At 53.2% G+C, this 23250-nt stretch overlaps 1 protein-coding gene, 1 non-coding gene and 1 pseudogene across 3 annotated transcripts; 2 read left to right on the top strand and 1 right to left on the bottom strand.

The window, feature by feature from the left end:
- The first annotated feature begins 2293 nt into the window (after positions 1-2293).
- Positions 2294-14181, top strand: LOC117643196 (annotated as a pseudogene).
- On the top strand, positions 11742-11813 carry Trnaq-uug. The gene has a single exon. It is a non-coding gene; the product is annotated as a tRNA-Gln (tRNA).
- On the bottom strand, positions 13422-22693 carry LOC117654545 (GRB10-interacting GYF protein 2). 2 transcript variants are annotated; one of them, XM_034401252.1, is made up of 19 exons: positions 22587-22693; positions 21851-21931; positions 21634-21677; positions 21337-21547; positions 20975-21253; positions 20535-20902; positions 20334-20421; positions 19787-20255; positions 19518-19703; positions 19271-19437; positions 18961-19193; positions 18787-18877; positions 18522-18704; positions 18203-18445; positions 17117-18121; positions 16909-17026; positions 16560-16832; positions 16179-16417; positions 13422-16089 (listed from the first exon to the last, which is right to left on the bottom strand). In XM_034401252.1, the coding sequence occupies exons 3-19, from the start codon at positions 21663-21665 to the stop codon at positions 15964-15966; spliced, it is 4311 nt and encodes a 1436-aa protein (XP_034257143.1). In that variant the 5' UTR covers positions 21666-21677; positions 21851-21931; positions 22587-22693; the 3' UTR covers positions 13422-15963. The 2 variants fall into 2 exon arrangements, with proteins under 2 accessions (XP_034257143.1, XP_034257152.1); XM_034401261.1 differs by having other exon boundaries at positions 22626-22644.
- Positions 22694-23250: the final 557 nt, after the last annotated feature.

Genomic DNA, 23250 nt, shown 5'->3' with positions numbered 1-23250 from the left:
CACAGGTGCGCTCGGGTTCGAATCCCGCCCCGGGCCACCGTCCCACTTTCGTTTTATACTTTTTACGTAAGACCTTTCCGGGACGTTTCCACACCATTCGGAAGCCGCGGGGAGTGCGAGAGAGACGGCGCTGAGTGCTGCTTGGCGCGGCGCGGGGCCGCCGCACTCGTCTCGGGCTTTCCGTCCCCTTTAGCCGTGCTTTAGCCGTGCTTTAGCCGCGGCGGCGCTGAGTCTTGATGGAGGCGATGATGCGTTTGTCTCTCTCCCTCTCCCTGATTCATCGCGATGCCTGTCTCGTCGGGCTGTCGAGACGGCTTGAGTCAAGCTGAGTGCCGCGCTGCCGTGCCGGAGCACTCCTTGTCGCCGGCCATATTTTCCTCGGCGTCGTCCAAGGGCTCAACAGCAGAAGGGCTCGCCCTGAGGGCCCTGAGGGCGCGCCCCGGCCGCCCTGTCCGCCCTCGGCGCGGGGCTGAGCCGGGGCTGGCCCTGGCAGGCGGGGCAGCACAGTGCAAGGAAGCCTCTCCACTGTCAAAACAGCGCCGCGCTGCAGGCTGTTGTCGTCGTAGTTCCCGTTTTCGCTGCAAAAGTGGCGCCACCGTCGCCGACAGAAAAATGGCGCTCGCTGCTCTCTGGGCGAAGTGTCGGTCCTGAGTAAGCTCTTCCTGCACCCCACAGTGGGCCAGAAGACCGGCACCGGCGGCCCAAACCCTAGACGCGTTTCGAGCTCCAGAGTTGCTAAACAGGGCTCGAACCGAGCGTGTGACCCCACCAATGGATTCCTCGTTCGAAGAGCAATCCATTGGTGGGGTCACACGTTCGGTTCGGGTCCCATTTAGCGACTCTGGAGCTCAAAACGCGTCCGGGACCGCCTCCACCGGTCTTCTGGCCCACCGTGCGCCGCGGCTCCTGCACTGGAGCCTGTGAATGGCAGCCCCGCACGCACGACCCACATTCGCCCTCCACCCACTTTGGCCCGCAGCCCGGCAGGGTGCGCGGCCCCGGGCCGGGGCAGGGCCGGGCAGGGGGAGGGGAATCCATCTGTTGCGATTCAACAAGCCGCCGCCGCTTGCTTTGCGTGCTTTGCGTGCTTTGCCCTCGTGACGTGCCGCCTTGCGCGCCTTGTGCCTCGCCGGGTTAATCCGCGCGTCGTCGGCGTCGTCGTCGCGGCGGCCATTGTGCGTCGCCGTCACCTGAGCGGCACGGCGCGGCACGGCTGTGAGCACAGAGCGGAGACGGTGGCGGGGCCGTCGTCGGGTAGCCTGCGAGGAACGAACGAACCTCGTCCTGAAAACGGGGCCTGCGCCGCGCCGCACAAGGATTCGGACAAATACTGGTTGCCGCGGTGGAGATTCCGTCCTGTTCCCAGTGACGTGGCACGTGCGCAGGCCTCACGCTTCGCCCCGACCGCGCCGTGGTGGCCGAGGCGGTCCCCGGGGGAAGTTAGCGGAGAGGAAAATGGGTCCCCGGGGACGACGATCGAATTCCGAGTTTTCAGCACTGCGTGGGCGTGGGTGTTCCTGCGGAGGAGACGCTCTGTTTCCCTGACCAGAACTTGGCGGTCCGGTCCGGCGCACAGTGGGCCAGAAGACCAGCGACGGTGGCCTAAACTTGAAACGCGATTTCAACAGCGATTTCTCCAGTTCGAAAGACCGGTGGAGGCAGTCAAAATCCCCGACGCGTTTTGATCTCCAGAGTCCAGGGATTTCAACCGCCCCCTCCGGTCTTCTGGCCCACTGTGTGGCGAGCGCAACGCATCCCTGCTCGTCTGCGCTCAGACGCTCCAAGAGCGCCTGCCGTCGGCGGAGTAGGCAATCCCACTGCACTACTGTCCGGCGGGACGGCCGGCGCTCCGCCCCGCCGCGCCCCGCCCCGACGCGCCACCCCACCGTGACTTGTTGACTCGGCTGGGCGGGCTGGCTGGGCGGGCTGGGCCGTCATGTGATGGCCCAGAGTGGCGAGCCAGCCAGCCCAGCCGTAACGGTGGCAGTGATTGCGGGGATGTGGTGTACGGCCGTCTGTGCCACTCTAGCACACTCGACGTCCACCCCGCCACGCCAGCCACGCCCACTCCTTCACTCACGCCCCTCTCTCTGCCTCTCTCTCTGCCTCTCTCTCTCTCTCTCTCTCTCTCTCTCTCTCTCTCTCTCTCTCTCTCTCTCTCTCTCTCTCTCTCTCTCTCTCTCTCTCTCTCTCTCTTTGCCGCGGCTAGGTGCCCGCGCGGCTCCGCGGCCGCCGAGGCTGACGCGGGCAGCGGCGGCGAGGACAACGAGGAGGCCGACGAGGAGGCCGAGGCCGGCGCCGAGGGGGGCTGCGACGACGCCAGCAAGGTGACGCCCTTCTCCACCAGCCAGCTGCAGACTGAGAGTCGTTTTCGCCGCTCTGTCTCTCTCGCACCCACGGGGCGAGAGAGACAAGAGCGACGAAAGCGACTCTCGGAATCGGTCTGCTGTGCCCCGCTTCGCGTCACTGTTGCCCTACCGCCTTCACGGCTGCCCGGGGCTGCCCCACTCACCCGCATAACCTACTCCCCCCCCCTTTCCCTTTCCCTTTTCCCCCGCCCACACTGGCCACAATTTCCCCCCTGGTTTCTCCCGGCATCCCTGCCGGCTGGAGCACACGGCGAGCGGCGCGAAAACTTTGCAGACGCGCTTTTGAGAGGCGCGGTCGCCTCTGCTTGTCCCCATACAGTGTCCCCCCACCCCCCACCCCCTCCCTCCCGCTTCTCTTCCCGGAACATACTAACTTGTGGGGTCGCCAGTCTGTGCGCGGAGAGCACCCCTCTCGAACCAGTGAGTTAGAGGCCGAATGCACGCCTGCAGCACGCCTGCAGCACGCCGACCACTCCACTGTCGAGACGGTCTTTGCTCTCCGAAACGGGAGAATGCCCCAGCCAGTGCATGCAGTGTAGGTACACTACAGCGGCCTGGCACTTGCAGGGCTCCAACCAGAGCGGCGTCATGATCATCGAGTCCATCGCGGCGTGCGGCCTGTGCGTGGGCGTGGGGTCCTTCTCCGACCCCGACGAGTTCCAGGGCCTGGCGCACCTCCTGGAGCACATGGTATCGTATGGAGTCCCCTCATCGTAGACGTCGTGTCTTTTTTTTTTGTTTCTTCTTTCTTTGCGAATCCGATCCGGACTCCTTAATCCGTGGAAGCGGAGGTCGAAGCGGAAAGAGCATCTGGCCGGAATCCGGCAGCGCCGTGCCGTGCCGTGCCGTGCCGGACCACTCCGGACCAGGCCGGGCATTGTTAGCCGGTTCCGGTACAACTCAGTGAACCGCGGCCGAATCGCAGCTCGTGGCGGCGGGGGCTCGGGGGGTGACCTCGGCGCCGGCCTGAGGGGGGCAGAGTGGAACTTTTAGCCTACTACCAGAGGCACTGTGTGGCTTTGTTGCCTACCTTTCAGGCTGACATCCAGGGGCCTAGGGGGGTCAATAGTCCTTTTCCCCTCCCCCTCTCTGGTTTCACCCTTTTTTGGTGACGGCCCTTGCCTCCGGCGAGTCCACGACGAAGAGGCACTTCACAGTGGGCCAGAAGACGGGCGGAGAAGGCCAAAATTCTCGACGCGTTTTGAGCTCCCGAGTCGCTAAATGATCCCACCAATGGATTCCCCGTACGGAGAGCAATCCATTGGTGGGGTGGGGTCACAAGTTCGGTTCTTGTCCCATTTAGGGACTCTGGAGCTCAAAACGCGTCGGGGATTTTGACTGCCTCCACCGGTCTTCTGGACTACTGTGCGTTCGTCACTCACTGCCGCCCATCCTTCCTCCAGGTGTTCATGGGCTCGGAGCGCTTCCCGCGCGAGAACGAGTTCGACGTGTTCCTCAACAAGCACGGCGGCGAGACGAACGCGTCCACCGACTCGGAGACGACCACCTTCTACTTCGACTGCCAGTACCAGTACCTGTTCCGCGCGCTGGAGCGCTTCGCGCAGTTCTTCATCTCGCCGCTCATCAAGCGCAACGCGCTGGCGCGCGAGCTGGAGGCGCTGGACTCGGAGTTCCAGTCCGTGCTGCAAAGCGACTCCTGCCGCCGCCAGCAGCTCTTCTCGCAGACCGCGCGCCGCCACCACCCCGCCACCCAGTTCCTGTGGGGCAACATCCAGGTACGCAGTGGCGGATCCAGAGTCCGGGGGAAAAGGGGGGAAAAGGGGACACGTAGCACTTTTCGCCTACTTATGCGGCAAAGTGTTGCTTTTTGCATTAATTTCAGGTAGCTATCTAGGGCTACTCCCCCCGCGCACCCCGCCCCACCCAGGCACCCCCTTGCCCCCTTGGTCCAGGCAGCAGTGTACACGCTTCGGCGAGCCCCTCGCCAAACAAGGCGCGCACACTGTTTGAATCAGTTTCGGGGATGAAGATGGCCGACGCTGTGGTCGTGCCGGTCGTGCCGGTCGTGCCGGGGCAGACGGTGACCCACTTTCCAAATTCTTCGCCGCCGCGCGAAATTCTGTCCGGGCGGGAATGCCGCGTCGAGGAGGAACCTCTCGGCTAATAATCCGACGGCGGAAAAACAGCGCCAGTCCTCCAGGAGACTGGCGGCGCCCAGCGGCCCGGCGCGCATATTATCAAAGTTTCCGACGGTTTTCACCAAGTTACCCAGTGGGAGGGCGAGAGGGGGGGGGGCGCGGGCACGGCCAGGTGTGGCGGTTTCGAGAGTTCGAAGATGCTGCCGACCTGACGGGGCTGACCGCCAAACTGGTCTCCGACTCGTCTCAGAGCCTGCGCGGCCAGGACTCCGAGGACCGGCTGTACCGCCTGGTGCACGAGTTCCGGCGCCGGCACTACTCCGCGCACCGCATGACCCTGGCCGTCAAGGCGCCGCTCCGGCTGGACGTGCTGGAGAGCCGCGTGGCGCAGTACTTCTCGCAGGTCGGTGCAGCCGTGCAGCCTGGCCCGGCGATACCCCGCGCTCGCCGTGCAGCCTGGCCCGGCGATACCCCGCGCTCGCCGTGCTGCTGTCTCCCGGTCGGGCTGGCCCACAGTGCTAGAAGGCCGGTGGAGGCGGTCCAGAGTCGCTAAACAGGACTCAAACCGAACGTGTGACCCCACCGATGGATTGCTCTCCAAACGAGGAGTCCATTGGTCGGGTCACACACTCGGTTCGAGTACTGTTTAGCGACTCTGGAGCTCGAAACGCCTCTAGAATTTCGGCCGCCCCCGCCGGTCTTCTGGTAAATCCACCGTGCCCCGGCGGAGGCCAACTAGAGCAGCCGGCGCTCACTCGGTTCACTCGGTTCACTCGGCCACAGGACGCCGTTACAGGTGCCAAGCAACTTCCTGCCCCCGCTGGACCTGGGCCGCATGGCCGCGCCCTTCGACACGCCACAGTTCCGCCGCCTGTACTCCATCTTCCCCGTCAAGGACACGTGCCAGGTGCGCCCCCTCCCCTCCCTCCCCCTCCCCTCCCCCGGAGGCACCCTCACGGCCCCGCGCCCTCGGCGCGCCCTGCCCGGCAGGTGGACCTGACGTGGGCGCTGCCGCCCTGCGCGCACCTATACCGCTCCAAGCCGCACGACCTGGCGGCCTGGGTGCTGGGCCACGAGGGCCGCGGCTCGCTCATCTCCTTCCTGCGGCGCCGCCTCTGGGCCCTGGACGTGTACACCGGCAACTGGGACGGCGGCTTCGAGATGAACTCGCTCTACTCCATGTTCAGCATCCACCTCACGCTCACGGATGAGGGTAGGTTGTGCCCGGTGGGGCGTCGCCGGGGCACAGTGGATTTATCAGAGGACCGGCGGAGACGGCCAAAAATCCCGGACACAGGCTTTTGGTCTGCCTCGTCCGGTTTTTGATTTGCCGCATGCGGTTTTTTGTTTGCCGTATACGGCTTTTGGTCTGCCTCGTCCGGTTTTTGATTTGCCGCATACGGTTTTTTGTTTGCCGTATACGGCTTTTGGTCTGCCTCGTCCGGTTTTTGATTTGCCGCATACGGTTTTTTGTTTGCCGTATACGGCTTTTGGTCTGCCTCGTCCGGTTTTTGATTTGCCGCATACGGTTTTTTGTTTGCCGTATACGGCTTTTTGTCTGCCTCGTCCGGTTTTTGATTTGCCGTATGCGTTTTTTTGTTTGCCGTATACGGCTTTTGGTCTGCCTCGTCCGGTTTTTGATTTGCCGCATACGGTTTTTTGTTTGCCTTATACGGCTTTTGGTCTGCCTCGTCCGGTTTTTGATTTGCCGCATACGGTTTTTTGTTTGCCGTATACGGCTTTTGGTCTGCCTCGTCCGGTTTTTAATTTGCCGCGTACGGTTTTTTGTTTGCCGTATACGGCTTTTGGTCTGCCTCGTCCGGTTTTTGATTTGCCGCATACGGTTTTTTGTTTGCCGTATACGGCTTTTGGTCTGCCTCGTCCGGTTTTTGATTTGCCGCATACGGTTTTTTGTTTGCCGTATACGGCTTTTGGTCTGCCTCGTCCGGTTTTTGATTTGCCGCATACGGTTTTTTGTTTGCCGTATACGGCTTTTGGTCTGCCTCGTCCGGTTTTTGATTTGCCGCATACGGTTTTTTGTTTGCCGTATACGGCTTTTGGTCTGCCTCGTCCGGTTTTTGATTTGCCGCATACGGTTTTTTGTTTGCCGTATACGGCTTTTTGTCTGCCTCGTCCGGTTTTTGATTTGCCGCATACGGTTTTTTGTTTGCCGTATACGGCTTTTGGTCTGCCTCGTCCGGTTTTTGATTTGCCGCATACGGTTTTTTGTTTGCCTTATACGGCTTTTGGTCTGCCTCGTCCGGTTTTTGATTTGCCGCATACGGTTTTATGTTTGCCGTATACGGCTTTTGGTCTGCCTCGTCCGGTTTTTGATTTGCCGCATACGGTTTTTTGTTTGCCGTATACGGCTTTTGGTCTGCCTCGTCCGGTTTTTGATTTGCCGCGTACGGTTTTTCGTTTGCCGTATACGGCTTTTGGTCTGCCTCGTCCGGTTTTTGATTTGCCGCATACGGTTTTTTGTTTGCCGTATACGGCTTTTGGTCTGCCTCGTCCGGTTTTCATTTGCCGCATACGGTTTTTTGTTTGCCGTATACGGCTTTTGGTCTGCCTCGTCCGGTTTTTGATTTGCCGCGTACGGTTTTTCGTTTGCCGTATACGGCTTTTGGTCTGCCTCGTCCGGTTTTTGATTTGCCGCATACGGTTTTTTGTTTGCCGTATACGGCTTTTGGTCTGCCTCGTCCGGTTTTTGATTTGCCGCATACGGTTTTTTGTTTGCCGTATACGGCTTTTGGTCTGCCTCGTCCGGTTTTTGATTTGCCGCATACGGTTTTTTGTTTGCCGTATACGGCTTTTGGTCTGCCTCGTCCGGTTTTTGATTTGCCGCATACGGTTTTTTGTTTGCCGTATACGGCTTTTGGTCTGCCTCGTCCGGTTTTTGGTTTGCCGCATACGGTTTTTTGTTTGCCCTATACGGCTTTTGGTCTGCCTCGTCCGGTTTTTGATTTGCCGCATACGGTTTTTTGTTTGCCCTATACGGCTTTTGGTCTGCCTCGTCCGGTTTTTGATTTGCCGCATACGGTTTTTTGTTTGCCCTATACGGCTTTTGGTCTGCCTCGTCCGGTTTTTGATTTGCCGCATACGGTTTTTTGTTTGCCCTATACGGCTTTTGGTCTGCCTCGTCCGGTTTTTGATTTGCCGCATACGGTTTTTTGTTTGCCCTATACGGCTTTTGGTCTGCCTCGTCCGGACGCGTTTTGAGCTCCAGTGTCGCTAGGACTCGAACCGAACGTGTGACCCCACCAATTGATTCCTCGTTCGGAGAGCAGTGCATTGGTGGGGTCACACGTTCGGTTCGAGTCCTGTTTAGCGACTCAGGAGATCAAAACGCGTCTAGAATTTTGGCCGCCTCCTCTGGTCTTCTGGCCCACTGTGGGGCCGGGAGGAAAGCGTGGGAAATCGGCGGGCGGCGCTGGCGGCATGACTCGAGGCGGCCGCGCGGAAGCCATTTCGGCGTGCAGATGTGTCTTTTTGCGACGCGGGCGCCGTGCTGAGCGGCGGCAACGGAACAAGGAGGATGTGGCTGCACGGCTTTGGCTTGTGAATAATGCAGTTAGTCAGTCGGTCGGTCGGTCGGTCGCAAGGGGCGAGGCGAGGGCTGCTCCGACCAGTCGCCGCCCTTGTCGCCGCCACGGCCTTGGCCACGGCCTTGCCCACGGCTGCATAGGGGCGGTTCTAGATTTGTTTTACTGAGGGTGATCTCCATGGAGCCGCCGCTGCAGGCCGGTGGTGCTGGTCCGTGTCGTAACGTGCAATGATTCCACGGCTCGCTTTTCTCGCTCTGTCTCTCTCGCACTCATGGAGTGTGCCGCAGGGGTGCGAGAGAGACAGAGGGCGGGCGGCAAAATCGCTCCAGTGGGCCAGAAGACCGGCGCTGGTGGCCAAAACTCTTGACGTGGTTTGAGCTCCAGAGTCGCTAAATAGGACTCGAACCGAGCGCGAGATTTGGACCGCCTCCACCGGTCTTCTGGCCCACTGTGCGCGCTGTGGCGCTGTGCGCTCGACCGACGGAGCAGCTCGGGACTTGCGCTGGCTTGCAGGAGCGCGCAACGTGCCGCAGGTCGTGGAGGCCGTGTTCGCCTACATCGGCATGCTGCGGGTGTCCATGGCGGCTGAGGGGCCGGACGCGCCGCCGGAGCGCCTCTTCCGCGAGGTGCAGACCATCGAGAACATCGACTTCCTGTTCGGCGAGGAGGAGTCGGCCGCCGACTGGGTGGAGATGCTGTCCATCAACATGCACGTGTACCCGCCCCAGGAGTACATCACCGGGCCCAAGCTCTACTTCGAGTTCGACGGCAAGGTGCGTCTGGCGAGTGCCGTGGCCTCGGCGTGCCGTCGGCCCCCCTCCGCCCCTCCAAACCGTCAACGCCACTGACTCTAAGCCCCTCGGACGCGCCGTCCCGTTGCCGCAGGCGGTGCGCGACTTCGTGGACCAGCTGCGCCCCGAGACGGTCAACGTCATGTTCATGTCGAAGAAGGCCCTGGGGGGCGCGGCGTTCGACCGCGTCGAGCCGTGGTTCCGCACGCCCTACAGCGTCAGGGACATTCCCAGCGCCTGGATGGACTCGTGGCGCCACGCCACCCACGCCGGCCACGCCAAGCACAACAGCCGCTTCTTCCTGCCCGAGCCCAACAGGTGACCCTTGTGGAGTCGAAAACAGGCTAGTTTGTATTTTCGTTTCATTTTTATTTATTTCCTGTTTTCTTTTTTCACTTCCAAAGTTGCAGTTTGTGAGAGATCCCTTGAAAAACAAAGTTTTGACTTTCCTTTGCTGCACGGAATGAAAGTGCGCATGAGTACGGGGAGAAGTGGCAATGGCGGGCAAGAGGAAAAGCGGGCTCATGAGAAAGGCGATACTTGCCGTCCCCCCTAGCACGCCACGCGGGAGGGGGTGGGGTGGCGTGGGTTGTGGTGGCCGTGCGTTGTGGAGGTGTGACGTGACACGACGCTGCTAAGCCTCTTAGGGCAGCGGCGCGCTGGCGACTGGACTGGCCGCCTCGCCGGCGAGACAGGTGGCGGCCTGGAGGGCCTGGAGCTGGAGGGCCTGGAGCTGGAGGATGGAGAGCTGAAAGAGAATCCTTTTCGCCTGCCTGGCTGTAGACCGATTACGTGATTCGTTTTTTTTTCGCGCTGTCTCTCTTGCGCTCACGGGGTGTCCCGTGCAGGTGCGAGAGAGACAGAGCGACGAAAACGACTCTCGGGATCGGTCTACCGGTGGCTTGGCGGGGCTGCTGGGCGCTGCTGGGCGCGGCGGGGCGGAGAGAGCGGAGAGAGAGCCTCCCCGCGGAAAGCGCGTCGCGGGCGCGGCGGGGCGGAGAGAGCGGAGCGGAGAGAGAGCCTCCCCGCGGAGAGCGCGTCGCGGGCGCGGCGGGGCGGAGAGCGCGGAGAGAGCCTCCCCGCGGAGAGCGCGTCGCGGGGGCGGGCGCGTTGCCGCGTGCAAACCGCGCGTGAAGAGCGCCGCTCGGCAAATTGGTCTCCCCGGCCTCTATTTATAGATTCCTCCCTAGAAGATAACCAGGTCGAGGGTGAGGCGAGGCGTGGCGGCGGGGCGGTCCACGCTCCATGACCTGGATTGTAGCGGGGCGGGGCGGGCGGGGGATGTAGGGCGCGGAGCGGGGCTTAGCGTTATACTTTGGGAGGCAGGACGAGAGGCTCATGTGCTTTGGGCGGTGTCGTGTTGGACGAGGAAAGTCCATGTCTCGCGTGTCCCGGGCCAGGGTCAGAGCCACAGGGCCCGGGCCACGGCCAGGGCCACCGGCCCGCAGTTTAATCCCGCTGCAGGTTTCTGACGACAGACTTCACGCCGCTGCCGCTGATCGGCAAGCCGACGGGCGCCGCGGCCACGGCCAAGTACCCCGCGCGCATCCTCCACGACGGCGTCCTGGAGGTGTGGTACCGCCGCGACGACACCTTCCAGCTGCCCGTCGCCTTCCTGTACTTCCAGCTCGTGTCCCCGCTCCCCATCAAGTCCCTGCAGAACGCCGTGCTGCTCGACTTGCTGGCAAGTGGCGCACTGTGGGCCAGAAGACCGGCGCCGGCGGCCAAAACTTTAGACGCGTTTTGTGGTCCAGAGTCGCTAAGTAGGACTCCTACCGAACGTGTGACCCCACCAATGGATTCCTCGTTCGGAGAGCAATCCATTGATGGAGTCACACGTTCGGTTCGAGTCCCATTTAGCGACTCTGAAGCTCAAAACGCACTTTTCGTCAAAGCCTTACATTTAATTTTTATCTGTGTTGGTGTCAACAGGTGACGGTTCTGAAGCAGCAACTGGTCGAGGAGCTGTACCCGGCTGAGATGGCGCTGCTCAACTACTGCGTCTACTCCAACGAGAAGGGCCTGGTGGTGCGCGTCGAGGGCTTCAGGTGCTCGACGTCCATTGCCTCTTCCGCGTTGCCCGGCCTTGCCCGGCCTTGCCCGGCCCCACCCCGCGCGACCACGTCTTGGGGGCTCTGAGGGTGACCAGGGTGACCCCGTGACCGCCTCCCCTTCTGCCAGCCAGAAGCTGCCGCTGCTGCTCGACACCATCTTCGTGCAGCTGTCGCGCGTGGCGGGCCACGTGGACGCCGCCCTGTTTGCCGCCATGCAGGAGAGTCTCCGCCGCCTGTACCACAACACCTTCGTCAACCCCACCAAGCTGGCCAACGAGCTGCGCATGTCGCTACTGTTGCAGGTACACTTCTTTATTGTTGTTGTTTTTGTTGTTGTAGTGGCTGTTACAAGGCTGGCCCAAATTAGACTATGTTGTGCTGGAGCACTCATGACTCCTGACATTATTTCGAGAGCCATTTCGTTCCCGAAAAGCGCCGGAAAGCCAAAAGCGCCGGAAGAGTAGGCAACCCATCGTCCACGGCCTCCCCACCGCACTAGTACTCATCCAGCGTCACGGGAAAAGTCATTTTCACACCAAATAAAATATGTCAAGACCATTGGGCGCCCTTCGCCTTGAACTAGTGATTTATTGTGATTTGTTCGCTCATCCATGTCCTTTGTTTTTTGATTTGCTGTTCGCGCGGCCTAGGTGTACTGGACGCCCGTCGACAAGTACGGCGTCATCGCCCAGACGACGCTGGACCAGCTCAAGACCTTCGCGAAGGACTTCATGCAGCGCATGTACATCCAGTGCCTGGTGCAGGGCAACGTGAGCATGGACGGCGCGCTCAGCATCTGCCGCAAGGTCGCGGACACGCTTCAGTGCCGCCCGCTCAAGCCCAAGGACTTCCCTACGCTGGCTGTGTGCCAGGTACTGCGTCCGGTCCCATGGTGTAATGGTTAGCACTCTGGACTTTGAATCCAGCGATCCGAGTTCAAATCTCGGTGGGACCTGGTGTTTATTTTTTTTCCCTCTTCGCCTCTAAGTTCGTCATTGCTGATGGTGTTTTTGTTTTCCTGTCGATGAAGGTGCCGCTGGGCGAGCGGTGCTGCCGAGTGCGCACGTTCAACCCGGACGACAAGAACTGCAGCACCGTCAACTACTACCAGTGCGGGCGCGCCACCGTGCTCAAGTGCTGCATGTCGGAGCTTCTGGTGCAGCTGCTGGACGAGCCCGTATTCAACGCGCTGCGCACGCGGGAGCAGCTGGGCTACGACGTGACGTGCCAGCGCCGCACCACCTACAACACCCTCGGCTTCCTCATCACGGTAGTCGTCAGTCGTCGGCCTGACCGTCGGCGCGACGCCAGTGCCCATTGGACACAGTGGATTTGCTAGAAGACCGGTAGAGGCGGTCGAAACCCCGGACGCGTTTTGAGCTCCAGAGTCGCTAAATGGGACTCGAACCGAACGTGTGACCCCACCACTGGATTGCTCTCCGAGCGAGGAATCCATTGGTGGGGTCACACGCTCGGTTCGAGTCCTGGTTTGCAACTCTGGAGCTCCGAATGCGTCTAGTTTCGGCCGCCTTCAAGGACCTCCGCCCTGTGCCCCTCAGGTCAACTCCCAGGCGGACAAGTACACGATGGACCACGTCGACAGTCGCATCGAGGCCTTCCTGAGGGACTTCAGCCACGCGCTCAAGACGCAGTGCACGCGCCGCTTCAAGTTCGTCAAGCGGTCGCTGCGGGACGAGAAGGAGTGCGTGGACTTCGACCTCCAGGCAAGCCTGTGGCCTCCACTACACTGCCTCGGCCGCCTCGCCTCGCCGCCGCGAGCACTGCATGACGGTCTCTGAGGTGCACTGCGCAGGACGAAGTGTCCCGCAACTGGAAGGAGATCACCTCCAACACGTACATGTTCGACCGCGCTGAGCGGGAGCGGCAGTGCCTCAAGAACATCCGCCTCAAGGACCTGCGCAAGTGGTGAGCCCTTCCCCGCGCCCTGCCCCGCACCAGTCTCCGCACCGTGGCCTGAACCTCAACGCGCTTCGTGTGGCGCAGGTTCCTGGCCCACCTTGGCCAGGACACCCGGCGCAAGCTGTCCGTGCAGGTGGTGGGCAACCGCGACACCGGCGCCGCGGACGCCGAGGCGCCCGGGCCGTCCGGGCCGTCCACGCAGCCGGCCGTCTCCACCTCCAGCGGCGTGCGGGGCCGGCTGTCGTTCAGGTCGAGCAGCTCGGCCGCCCAGAGCACGGCGTTGGCGGCGGCGGCCGGCGGCGTGGCGGCGCAGCGGAGCAGCAGGCCGTCGCGCGGGGCGGCCGCGCAGTCGCAGGGCGGCGGGCCGTCCTTCAGCCTGCGCTACGTGCGTGCGTCCGACGCGCGCCCCGCCGCCTACTTCGTCACGGACGTGGCGGCCTACAAGAGGACCACGAGCGTCATCCACAGCCCGTGCTACAGCCCGTCGCCCGGCAGCGAGGTCCGCGCCACAGACGAGGACGACGACGGCGGCAGCGGCAACTCGACGTCCGCCTCCGCCCCGGGTCGTGGCGGGCAGTGAATGGCGTGGTCTTGAGTTCCAAACATTTGGCGAATACGGGCACAGGAAATAAAAATGCCAATATCCACAAGACACTACGTTTATTGCACCCAAGAACATGCCTTACAGTCACTAGTTTGGGGAAATACTGTAAAGATGAGGTTGGATTGCTTCAACTGTAGTCGTCTTTGTCATGAGAACAAGGACTGTTAGGCACATGACCAAAATGGCCATTGATACCATCAGGTACAGGCACAATCGATGCGTTCCTCAAGCTTACATTAAAACTCTTGTATAGGGTCAAAAATAACAATTTTTTTTATTATTATTATCAACAAGACATGTTCACACTTTCTCATTCCTCCTCTATCACACAGTATAGTACTATTGTATTTACAAATAAAAAATACATTCTTTCAGCTTCAACATAACATCCCACAAAAGACATACATATCTACATGGTAGGCAGTTCCGTCCTCAATCATGAGGAAATTAGTTACGAAAAACTCCTGCTCTAATGAAGTGCAAAGGCTCCGAAGATTTAAGAAATGCAAGACAATGCATCATTTAATTTTGATTCTATTTTTAACTGCAATTCTGTTTTCTGCTTGTTTTCATACTTTGAAAGCTCAGTGCATTTTTTAAAGTAAGAGGAGAATATGAAAGGTAAATATTGCCACCAGACAGCACTAGCTCTAAGTCTGAACAGAATCACAGTAAAGCTTTTAACAATGCATCATGCTGCATTCAATTCCGACTTCTAAATCTATCGCCTTTTCTTAACATTAGGCTGTTCCGTAGGAACAATAATTATCTTCAGGCAAGTTATAATTCACATGAGTGAAACCATCCAATGTCCTAACCACTAATGAAGAATTCAAATTTGATGCTCTTCAAATCATATTCACTTATCTTTGTCATGATGATTATCAAATGGAAGAACACACACAATGGGCTTGGAACATGTTGAGTTTCAAAATTGTTAGAACATTCAGAGCACCAAGGAAGGATCTTCATTATTGTTTGAACATTGCTAAACTTTCTCTTCTAGACAGGAAAATAAATAAGTCACAAAAATAGGCAAAACAATGAATTGCAGATGATACCAGGTTAGAACATATCAAGCTGGCACAGCAGAAAGGCATCTGAATTGACATTCACACTAAACAAAAAAAAGGAGAAAGAAAAGAGAAAGCAATCTACATCAATCCTCATCACACACTGCTGTACACTGAAAAGAAAAACAAGAAAAAAAACAATCTGGCCTGATCAAAAAAGCTTTACTTCCTAGAAAAAGAATTGTTAAGTACAAATTTTTTTGATCAGGTCAAACTGTTTCTCCTAATGTACCAGTAGAATTAAGATAAGATAAGAATGTTAAAGGAATAGGAAAGTGAATCTCCAATAGCACTGAAGTTACATTAAAACCGACAAATGCAGAGAAATGATAGAAAGTATTTAGAATTTCTGTTACAAAGCACAAAGATCTTTCAGAACATAGGAACGTATTGCAATACAAATTATAAGAGATGCAAGTTATTTGACTGATGATCATTAAAAGCAGTTAAAAAATTTGTTAAAAGCTTTGACGGTACATGCAACTCAAGATTCTTCTCTTTACTTTAACTGTTCCATTTAACACCCTGTATTCCTGAAGTTCGGCTTCCTCAAATATGATCACCTTCATAAATGACATGCGTAAACAATTTCTAAAGACCTCTGTCACATACACTAAAAAGTATGTGATGAAATCACATTGCACAAAAAGGACTCTAAACAAGAATATTCTCATTAAAAAAAAAATCTTTGTTCATAAATTTAATGCTTAAGGAAAGGATCACATCTCATTAAACTACATTGAAAATAAATAATTTTAAAAACCTCAAGAATGAAACATGCTTTGACTGATTGAAATCTATGTTTAGATCATAAATATGCAATAAATTAACAGAGGTACATCTCCAAATATGTAGATGCAATAACATTAACACACTTAGTAACATACTCAAATTTTGAAGACAGGTTGCAGAAGATCAGATCAGTACAGAAAATTTGAGCCCCCTTAGTGGAAATTGTCAAATTTGTATGGATTAATTAACACACAGTTATAATATTTCCATACTCAACATGATATGAAACAATGGGTTTATTATTTTCATTTTACCCTGCACACACATTAGACAGCCCGGTTGAATACTGTTTGGTAAGATATCCAAATCTGCCTTAGTCATAGTCAACAGGGAAATCTACATAATTTACCATTACACAATACTTCAGGCAGGAAGAAGCCCCACAAACTTAGTAGCTTCCAGGACTATGGTCACCACACATCTTTAACATTTCCATTGCACCATCTAAGGTTCACCTATTCCCTGCATTCTTAAGCAGTATATATATTTGGTCAAAGAAAGTCCCAATGGCAATACAGATTATTGTAACAACTTCAAACAACAATAGGAAAAAGGTCCAATATCTACACAATAAAATTGTCAACAGCTCTATAGTTTAAAGAGATTGGTAGTAAAGTACCTCCCACATGACAGGGGACAAACTATCAAAATGAAAAAGAAGAAAAAAACAATAAAGAAGTCAAAAGGTGTGAGATATCACAAAAAGAGTGGTTGCTTTACATGCCTTCTCCATAGTCTCTATCCCCTACATTGATGCGGTCAGGGGCAGCTGTGACACTAAAGCCAAGAATGCTCTTGTCAACTTTGAACATTTTCCCTTTCTTTGCTTTCTTGCTTTTACCCTAAAAAAGAGAAAATGATTCTCATTATTTAAGAGGTCAGCACTAATGTGGTCAGCAAATTTGATGAGAAATATCGAATGTGTTCCTACCTTGACTTCCTGGAAGTCGTGGCTTGCTTGCTGGGAAACAGGGTTTACGGCGGGTGCTGGCGCGCACATGTCATCAGCCGCCGGCTTGCTTCGCCGCTCACTACGCCACTTGCTGCGACGCTCCAAAAATTGACGGGCAAAGTCGCCAACACCTTCCCCTTCCCCTAGATATTGACGTACATAGTCCTTCACTTCGTACGGCGATTCAATATCTCGAAGGAAGCCCACGAATGTTGGAACTGAAAAGGAGAGAAAGAACTCATTGAAGGAACACACTCGGCCAATACATCGTACTTAGAAAAGTGGTTGTAAATTTAAGGAACACACTCGGCCAATACATCGTACTTAGAAAAGTGGTTGTAAATTTAAGTGGAAACTTACTATCAACAGAGGGCTGCAGGGAAGCAAGAGCTTTGTGGCACCACTGACTGAATTCATCTGAACGCTGGACAGACTGCTCAAACAACTTCAGAACACTAGCTTCTTCTTTCTTTTTCTTGTTAGCGCTGTTGGAGGACTTTGCAGCTTGTTGACCAGCAGAAGCCACATTAGAGGCGCTAGCACTTTTAACAGGAGTCTTCTTGGCTGGTGGAGCAACCGGCTTCACCGGTGATACAGCAGGGCTTGGAACTTCATCCCAGAACCCAGGTCCAGCTGCGAGATTTAAGAAATTGTGGTTTAGGAGACAATATAAAACAACACAATGAGTACAAAAAATTCTGCAACATACTGGTATTTCCCCAAGTAAGACTCTGAGGGGCAGAGCCCCAAATGCCCACTGATGGCGCAGGGACGTCACGAGTAGAAGCAGCCCTTTCTGCCCTTTCTGCACGGTCCCTTTCCAGTTGCTGTAAAAGAAACAGGCGGGGGTGAACATCAACAATTGAAGGTGATGCAGTAAACACGCCAAGATCAAACTTGAAATAATTGGGACATACCTTGGCAATTCGTTCTTGTTCTTCTCTTTGAATCTGTTCCAGTGTTTTTGCCTCTGGGGGAGGTTGGTTTTTCCTTTCAGCCCACTTAAGCTGCATCGGTGCAGGACTAGCTTGATTTTCAGCAGCAGCTAAAGAAGATGCAAGCATAGCAGAAAGCTGATTTTGTTGATTCTGTTGCTGTATTTGCTGAAGAATCATCTGCTGTTCACGTAGCTGCTCATCCTTCTCTCGTTTCTGATTACGTTGGATCTCAGCCAGACTAAGGCTAGTCTGTTGGACAGTTTGTTTAGAAGCCTGAGGCTGACTCCACGGAGCAACTTTAGCTGTCTTGATAGCAGCTGCAACCTGTGCTTGTTTCTGTTGTTGCTCTTGCATTTTTCGCAGAGCTTCAGCTTGTTGGCGTTGAATTTCAGCTTTCTTAGCTTGCTCCTCTGCTTCTCTAGCTCTTTGCAACCTCTCTTCTTCCTGGCGCTTCTTCTCCTCCTCTTCTCTACGCTTCCTCTCTTTCTCTTCTTCCTTTCTTCTCTTATCTTCTTCTTTCTTTCTCTTGTCTTCTTCTTTCTTTCTGGCAACCTCTTGACGTTTGGCTTCTTCCACTTTTTTACGATCTTCTTCAGCTTTCCGTTGTTCGTCCTTTCGCCTGGCTTCTTCCTCTTTCCGCTTAGCTTCTTCGGCCTTTTTGAGTTGCTTCTCAGCTTCAGCAGCAGCTGCTGCCTCTTCTGCCTCTCTTCTCAAGCGGACATCTTCTTCAAGGCGTCGCTGATGTTCTTCATGTTCTTGCTTCCGGAGAAGTTCGTGTTTCTTTCTTTCCTCTTCAACTAACATTTGCTCTTCCAATATTTGTTTTTCAGTCTTCATCTCCTTATTATTAATATCGCCCCAAAGTGAGGCTGTCGATGGGGGTAACATGGGTCCACCTCCAGCTCCCACAACAGGAGGGCGTACACCACCAAGCCATCCCCCTTGATTGTAGACAGGTAGAGGGCTTCCCCACAAAGAATCTCCCTGCATAGAACACAAAAAGTTAGCTAAGCCAAAAAACAGAACTACAAATAATCTGTCAAATTCAGAAACACGACCACTAACCACTGCCTGGTGATGGGCAGCCTGATGGTGAGCTGCCTGTTGGTGGTGCTGCTGTTGCTGTTGATTCAACTGCCTCAGAAGGCTTTGAATAGGATCTGATGGCAATGGTTCATTGGCAGGCTGAGGTGCTGGAACTGGAGTTGGCGGGGGCGACAACCTTGATGATAAGCCGCCAATTTGTTGAAAGAATTGTTGTAGTGGGCCCAGGGGCTGGCCAGGCTGTTGTCCAGGACCTTCCTTACCCTGCAGAGGCAAAACAGATATTCAACGGAATTCATTTGCAAACTAGGGCAGATAGAAGAGCAGAGCAAGATCTTACCAACGGCATGCGTTGAGGTGGTTGCTGCTGTTGCGGTGGGATCTGCGGAGGGGCTTGTTGCTGTTTCTGTTGAAATTGTGTCATCAAGGCCATCACAGAGTTAGGAGTAGATGCAGCAGGTATGAGTGGTGGCCCAGCATCCATGGACGCCATTTGGATGTGCTGCACGTGTTGTGCCACAAGCTGAAATCATATTTCAGTATTATGTTAAGCAATTGATAATTTGGAAATTTCAAAATTTTGGGCCAGTGATTATGTCAACTACCTGCTGCTGTTGTAAGGGAGAGAGTGTATTCCACTCTTCTGTCTGTGAGAGTTTGCTCACCGCAGCTGCTGCAGCAGCCTGCGATTGTTGTCTAGAAGCAAAGATAATCATTAGTCTTAATTGCACAAACAATTAAGAAAAACAACTTTTGCAGAGGAGTTTTACAAGAAATACCTAAGAAACATTTGCTGTTGCATGACTTGATACTGATGCTGCTGCATCATCATTTGAATGTCAGGTTCAACACCTGGCACCCCAGGTACGCCAGGCACTCCAGGCATGCCAGAAACCCCTGGAACTCCAGGGAGTCCAGGCATGCCTGGAAGGCCTGACATAGGTAATTTTGGCATGGCAGGCCCAACAGGCATACCCACACCAGGTGTAGGCATCATAATAGGTTCAGCACCCTAAAGGATGAAAAAAAATGTGTTACACAACTGATACTGATAACATAATTAGAAAGAGAATCAGGAATATAAAATACCTTAACAGGTGGCACGTTTGCATCTGTCAAGAAGGGGATGCCGCCAAAAACTTTAATAAGATCTTGAAGCTGTGAGAACCTTTCATCTTTAGCACGCCTGACAAGAAGATTAAGGTTGAAGTAACCCAATCTAAACCATTCAGACATCTCTTCAGATGAGAATGGTCCTGTAAAAGGGAAGTCATAGTTGATTGATACGCACACCAAACAACTGCAAAACTGCATTAATTAAGACAGAAATGCATACCTTGCACTTGGCCTTGTGGATCTCTATAGAACCATTTTTCAGGTTCCCGAACATGAGCCGCAAGGTGAGGAAGATGGTGATGGTTCAAATCATCACGTATGGGACCTTCTTCCTCTTCCATTAATTTAGCCACAAGATCATCAGCAACTTCACGCATCCTATCCAAGGCATCCTCTGACTTGTGTGCTGTGCAACAATTTGGAACAAGTTAATTTTTGAAAAATAAGACAGGGGCTAGATTTAAACTAATAGGTAAATTTAAGACAAACCTTGAGGAGGAGGACGTCTCATGTCAACATGGTTTTCATGGGGAATATTGTTTGGCACACTAATGGCTGGCATGGAGGCTGATGTAGTCAGAGGGTTGGGAAGTTCAGATGGGTGAGGAGGGACTTGAGGTTCCTGCTTGACTGGAGGGGTTGGCTTAGGACTGGCTACCTTCAACTTCAGATCAGGATCGCTCTTGGAATTGTGCACAGGTTTCACAGGAGTTGAGTTTTGGCTTCTTGGGTCATCATTTCGAGGTGGAGTAGAAGGTGAAGTCACTCTGGCATCATTCTGTTTGTCCAAATACGGCGTAAGCTTTTCGCTGACTCTTTCAGCAGATGCTCGGTCAGTGGCCACAACGCGTCTGAGGTTAGCATTAGAATTACCATCGCCAATTCGCTTGCCACCACTATTTCCTTCTGACAGCAATCGAGTGCGCCTCAACACACTATTATTGACAGGGCCACCATTCTGTAATAATAGGAAAAATTTAATTTTCTCTTTCCTACCCCTCAATAAGTTCACCCATTAACAAGGGTGGAAACTTACTTCTTCCTCATCAGAGTAATTATGTCCCCCATGGAAGGCACCCTGGGCATCAAAGCTGCCACTGCTATTATCAGCTCCATCAACAGCCCTAGAAAGGCAACAATCAGTCATTACCACGAAACAGATCATAGTAAGACTCAGGACAAGCCCATGCCATTAACACATATGCACATTGCTAGACAGAAAATGAAAATTACTAACCATTCTGGTAAGTTGTTAGATTGTTCCCAGGGCCGATGAGTCCGATTGTAAACAACCCTTCCTTCTCCCGGCTCCCTTTCACTATCCCTTTCTCGATCACCGTCGCGCCAACTTGTTGTTCTGGCTGCCCCACCAGCTCCTGCTCCACCCCATTTCTCTTTCACTGGAGTAGTAGAGGCTCTCCAGCCATCCTCTTCTTCAGATGTACGCTGACGCCGCCAATTATTATCAGTGTTAGAGAAACTTCTCGGCCCAGAACTGCCCCCACTTCCCAACACCCGATCACGTTCATTGAAGTCCTTCCTGGGACTCGTTGAACTCCACTCACTAGAGTCCAAACCATTTCTTTCTCCCCAGCTCCTCTCAGCCTGGGAAAAGCAAGCAAAGTCAGTCTACACTGAAGACACAACTAATCAGCCAGAACATCTAGAAACACATACCTGTGGTCGGTCAAATGGACGTGTGGCTCGATTATACCCTACTGGAGATGCACCCAGATGGGGTGGACCAGCAGGGGCATCACCACCTTCCTCAAAGCTCAGGCCACGAGAGTAAGTAGTAAAACCACCACGTCCTCTACCACGACCCCTTTCAGACAGCCCCACTGCTCCAATGGACCCACCCCTACTTCCCCTTATACTGGTGGCTAGTGTAATGGGTGGAGTCTTGCCCATTGCCCTCAGCACTGCATCACTGTTGATGCCTCTATTCCAATGACGCTGCAAGAAAAGCATATTATAGTGGGCATGCCCAACTAAAAAAATGGCCATTTATTACAAAAATACTTAAGGTCAACGCTTACTGTTTCTTCCTCCGTCATCTGAACAAGTGCCAAAGGAACTTGAGTTTTGTCTACATGTAGACCGGGGAAGGATGCCAAAGGATCTGGAGCCTTGACTACAGTGTCAAAAAGGGCCAACATTTCTTCACGGCCATAGCGATGTTCTGCCAGCTGATACCGAGGCGATGGAGTAGTTGGTGCAGCACAACCATCTTGCCCCATGTTGCGTAGCCTAAGAAAAAAAAAATGCCAAGGACGACAGTAGGATTATTGCCAACACAAACAAAGAAATATAAAAATTACAAGGCATATACTGACCATTCAGGCCCAAACTTCATGGAATCAGTCATTTTCACAATGCTCTAGAAAAAAATAAGAGAGATAAAAATTAAAATTTAATGAAAGGCAAAGGTTTTCAGTTTACTTGTATTTCTTTCATTCTATAGATATTTGGAAACAAAAAACCAAAGCCTAAACTGGTAAAGCTAACTTGAACCAGAGAACTGATTGCAAGTTTTAAATAAAATTGACGTACATGACAGCTCCAAACAAGAAACTGAGCCAACAGCGAACACGTAAAAGGAAGGATCGCAACGGAAGGGTAGTCGAAGACCGCCTGAAAACACACAACACAACAATTCTTGAAATATTTTAAGACACAAACAATATATTTAAAAATACATCAAGTACACAGTGATTCCAAAATCTACAATCTTAAGTATTCTTCAACAAAACAAAGTAAAGATCATTATTTACAAAAATATCTAAGGGATGTGCACGCCCGAACATGCCCATCCGAAAATATTTTTTGACGCAAGTAGATCTAGTAATGAAGGAACTAGAATCTGGCGAAACTGACACGAAGCAGAATAAATTATTACAGAGGAATTTCCATTCAAGAAGTTAAAATATGCGAGGTGCTTGTTCCTTTGTTTAGGTTATTCGCCGTGCCGTGTGTATACAAAGGGCTGATTACTGCCAAGTTTTGGGAGAAGGTGGAAACCACGCCGGATCCACATTTCATACATAAATGTGACCATGCAGAAAAACATGCGTGTGACGCGAGCGTATATTTATAATTCTAGTTTTCCGCACAGCCAAGGTGGCACACAAGGCCTGACCTGGCAAGGATGGCTAAAGCACCCTTGTATGCTTATATACTTGACGAGCAGTCAGTAATGAGAAATATGTATTTTCATGAAGCTGGGCTATTAACTGTATTAAACAATGTCAATATCATAGTGACAAAGTTAAAACAGAGGTGTCAGTACCTTTTTTTCTCCAAACACAAGAGAACAAGAAACACACACCAATATGGCCGAAACACAGGATGAAAACGCATGCGCCGTAATGAATGAAATCACGTGACTTCAGGTGCGCCAATACACTCGTAGTAAGATCAGGACAACAGAGTTTCGGGCTAGAAAAACATTGCCATGAAATGATTAATCATCATCCAAAGCTCATGATTTTCATTGAAAGTCCATGAACTTATGAAACTGGCATTATTTAGAAAATTCATTTTTGGAGAGAAATGTTTGTTATGTTGGACTGTGTTCAAGGCACAAAATTCGAAACTGAAAAAAAAAATATCAACCAAAAACAAGTATTTCTGTGGTACTTGCATCAAAAGTAGGTGAAGTGTGAATCTTATTGACGTTAAGCATAATAATTTGATGAAATTCTGCTGCCTTTAAGGTCATTTATGTTCGGTTAAGGATTGGTGATTTGTTTACATAATTAGTTCAGGGAAAGTTGGTAGCTCGGAGGCGGTTTTCTGACAAATTATGAACTTGTTATGAACCAGCTAATTTTCATTTCCATTTTCTCGCTTCTTCTTGTCTGTCTAGAACTGATGTTAAGAGGGAAGTTGAAAGCGCTTCAGAGTAACACAGAGAAATGACAGAGCAAACTTATTTATTTTATACAAGTTAC

This window comes from Thrips palmi, unplaced genomic scaffold, assembly GCF_012932325.1.
Source record: "Thrips palmi isolate BJ-2018 unplaced genomic scaffold, TpBJ-2018v1 HiC_scaffold_1, whole genome shotgun sequence".
NCBI classification, from domain to species: domain Eukaryota; kingdom Metazoa; phylum Arthropoda; class Insecta; order Thysanoptera; family Thripidae; genus Thrips; species Thrips palmi.
This window is presented reverse-complemented; position numbering and strand designations above follow the sequence as displayed.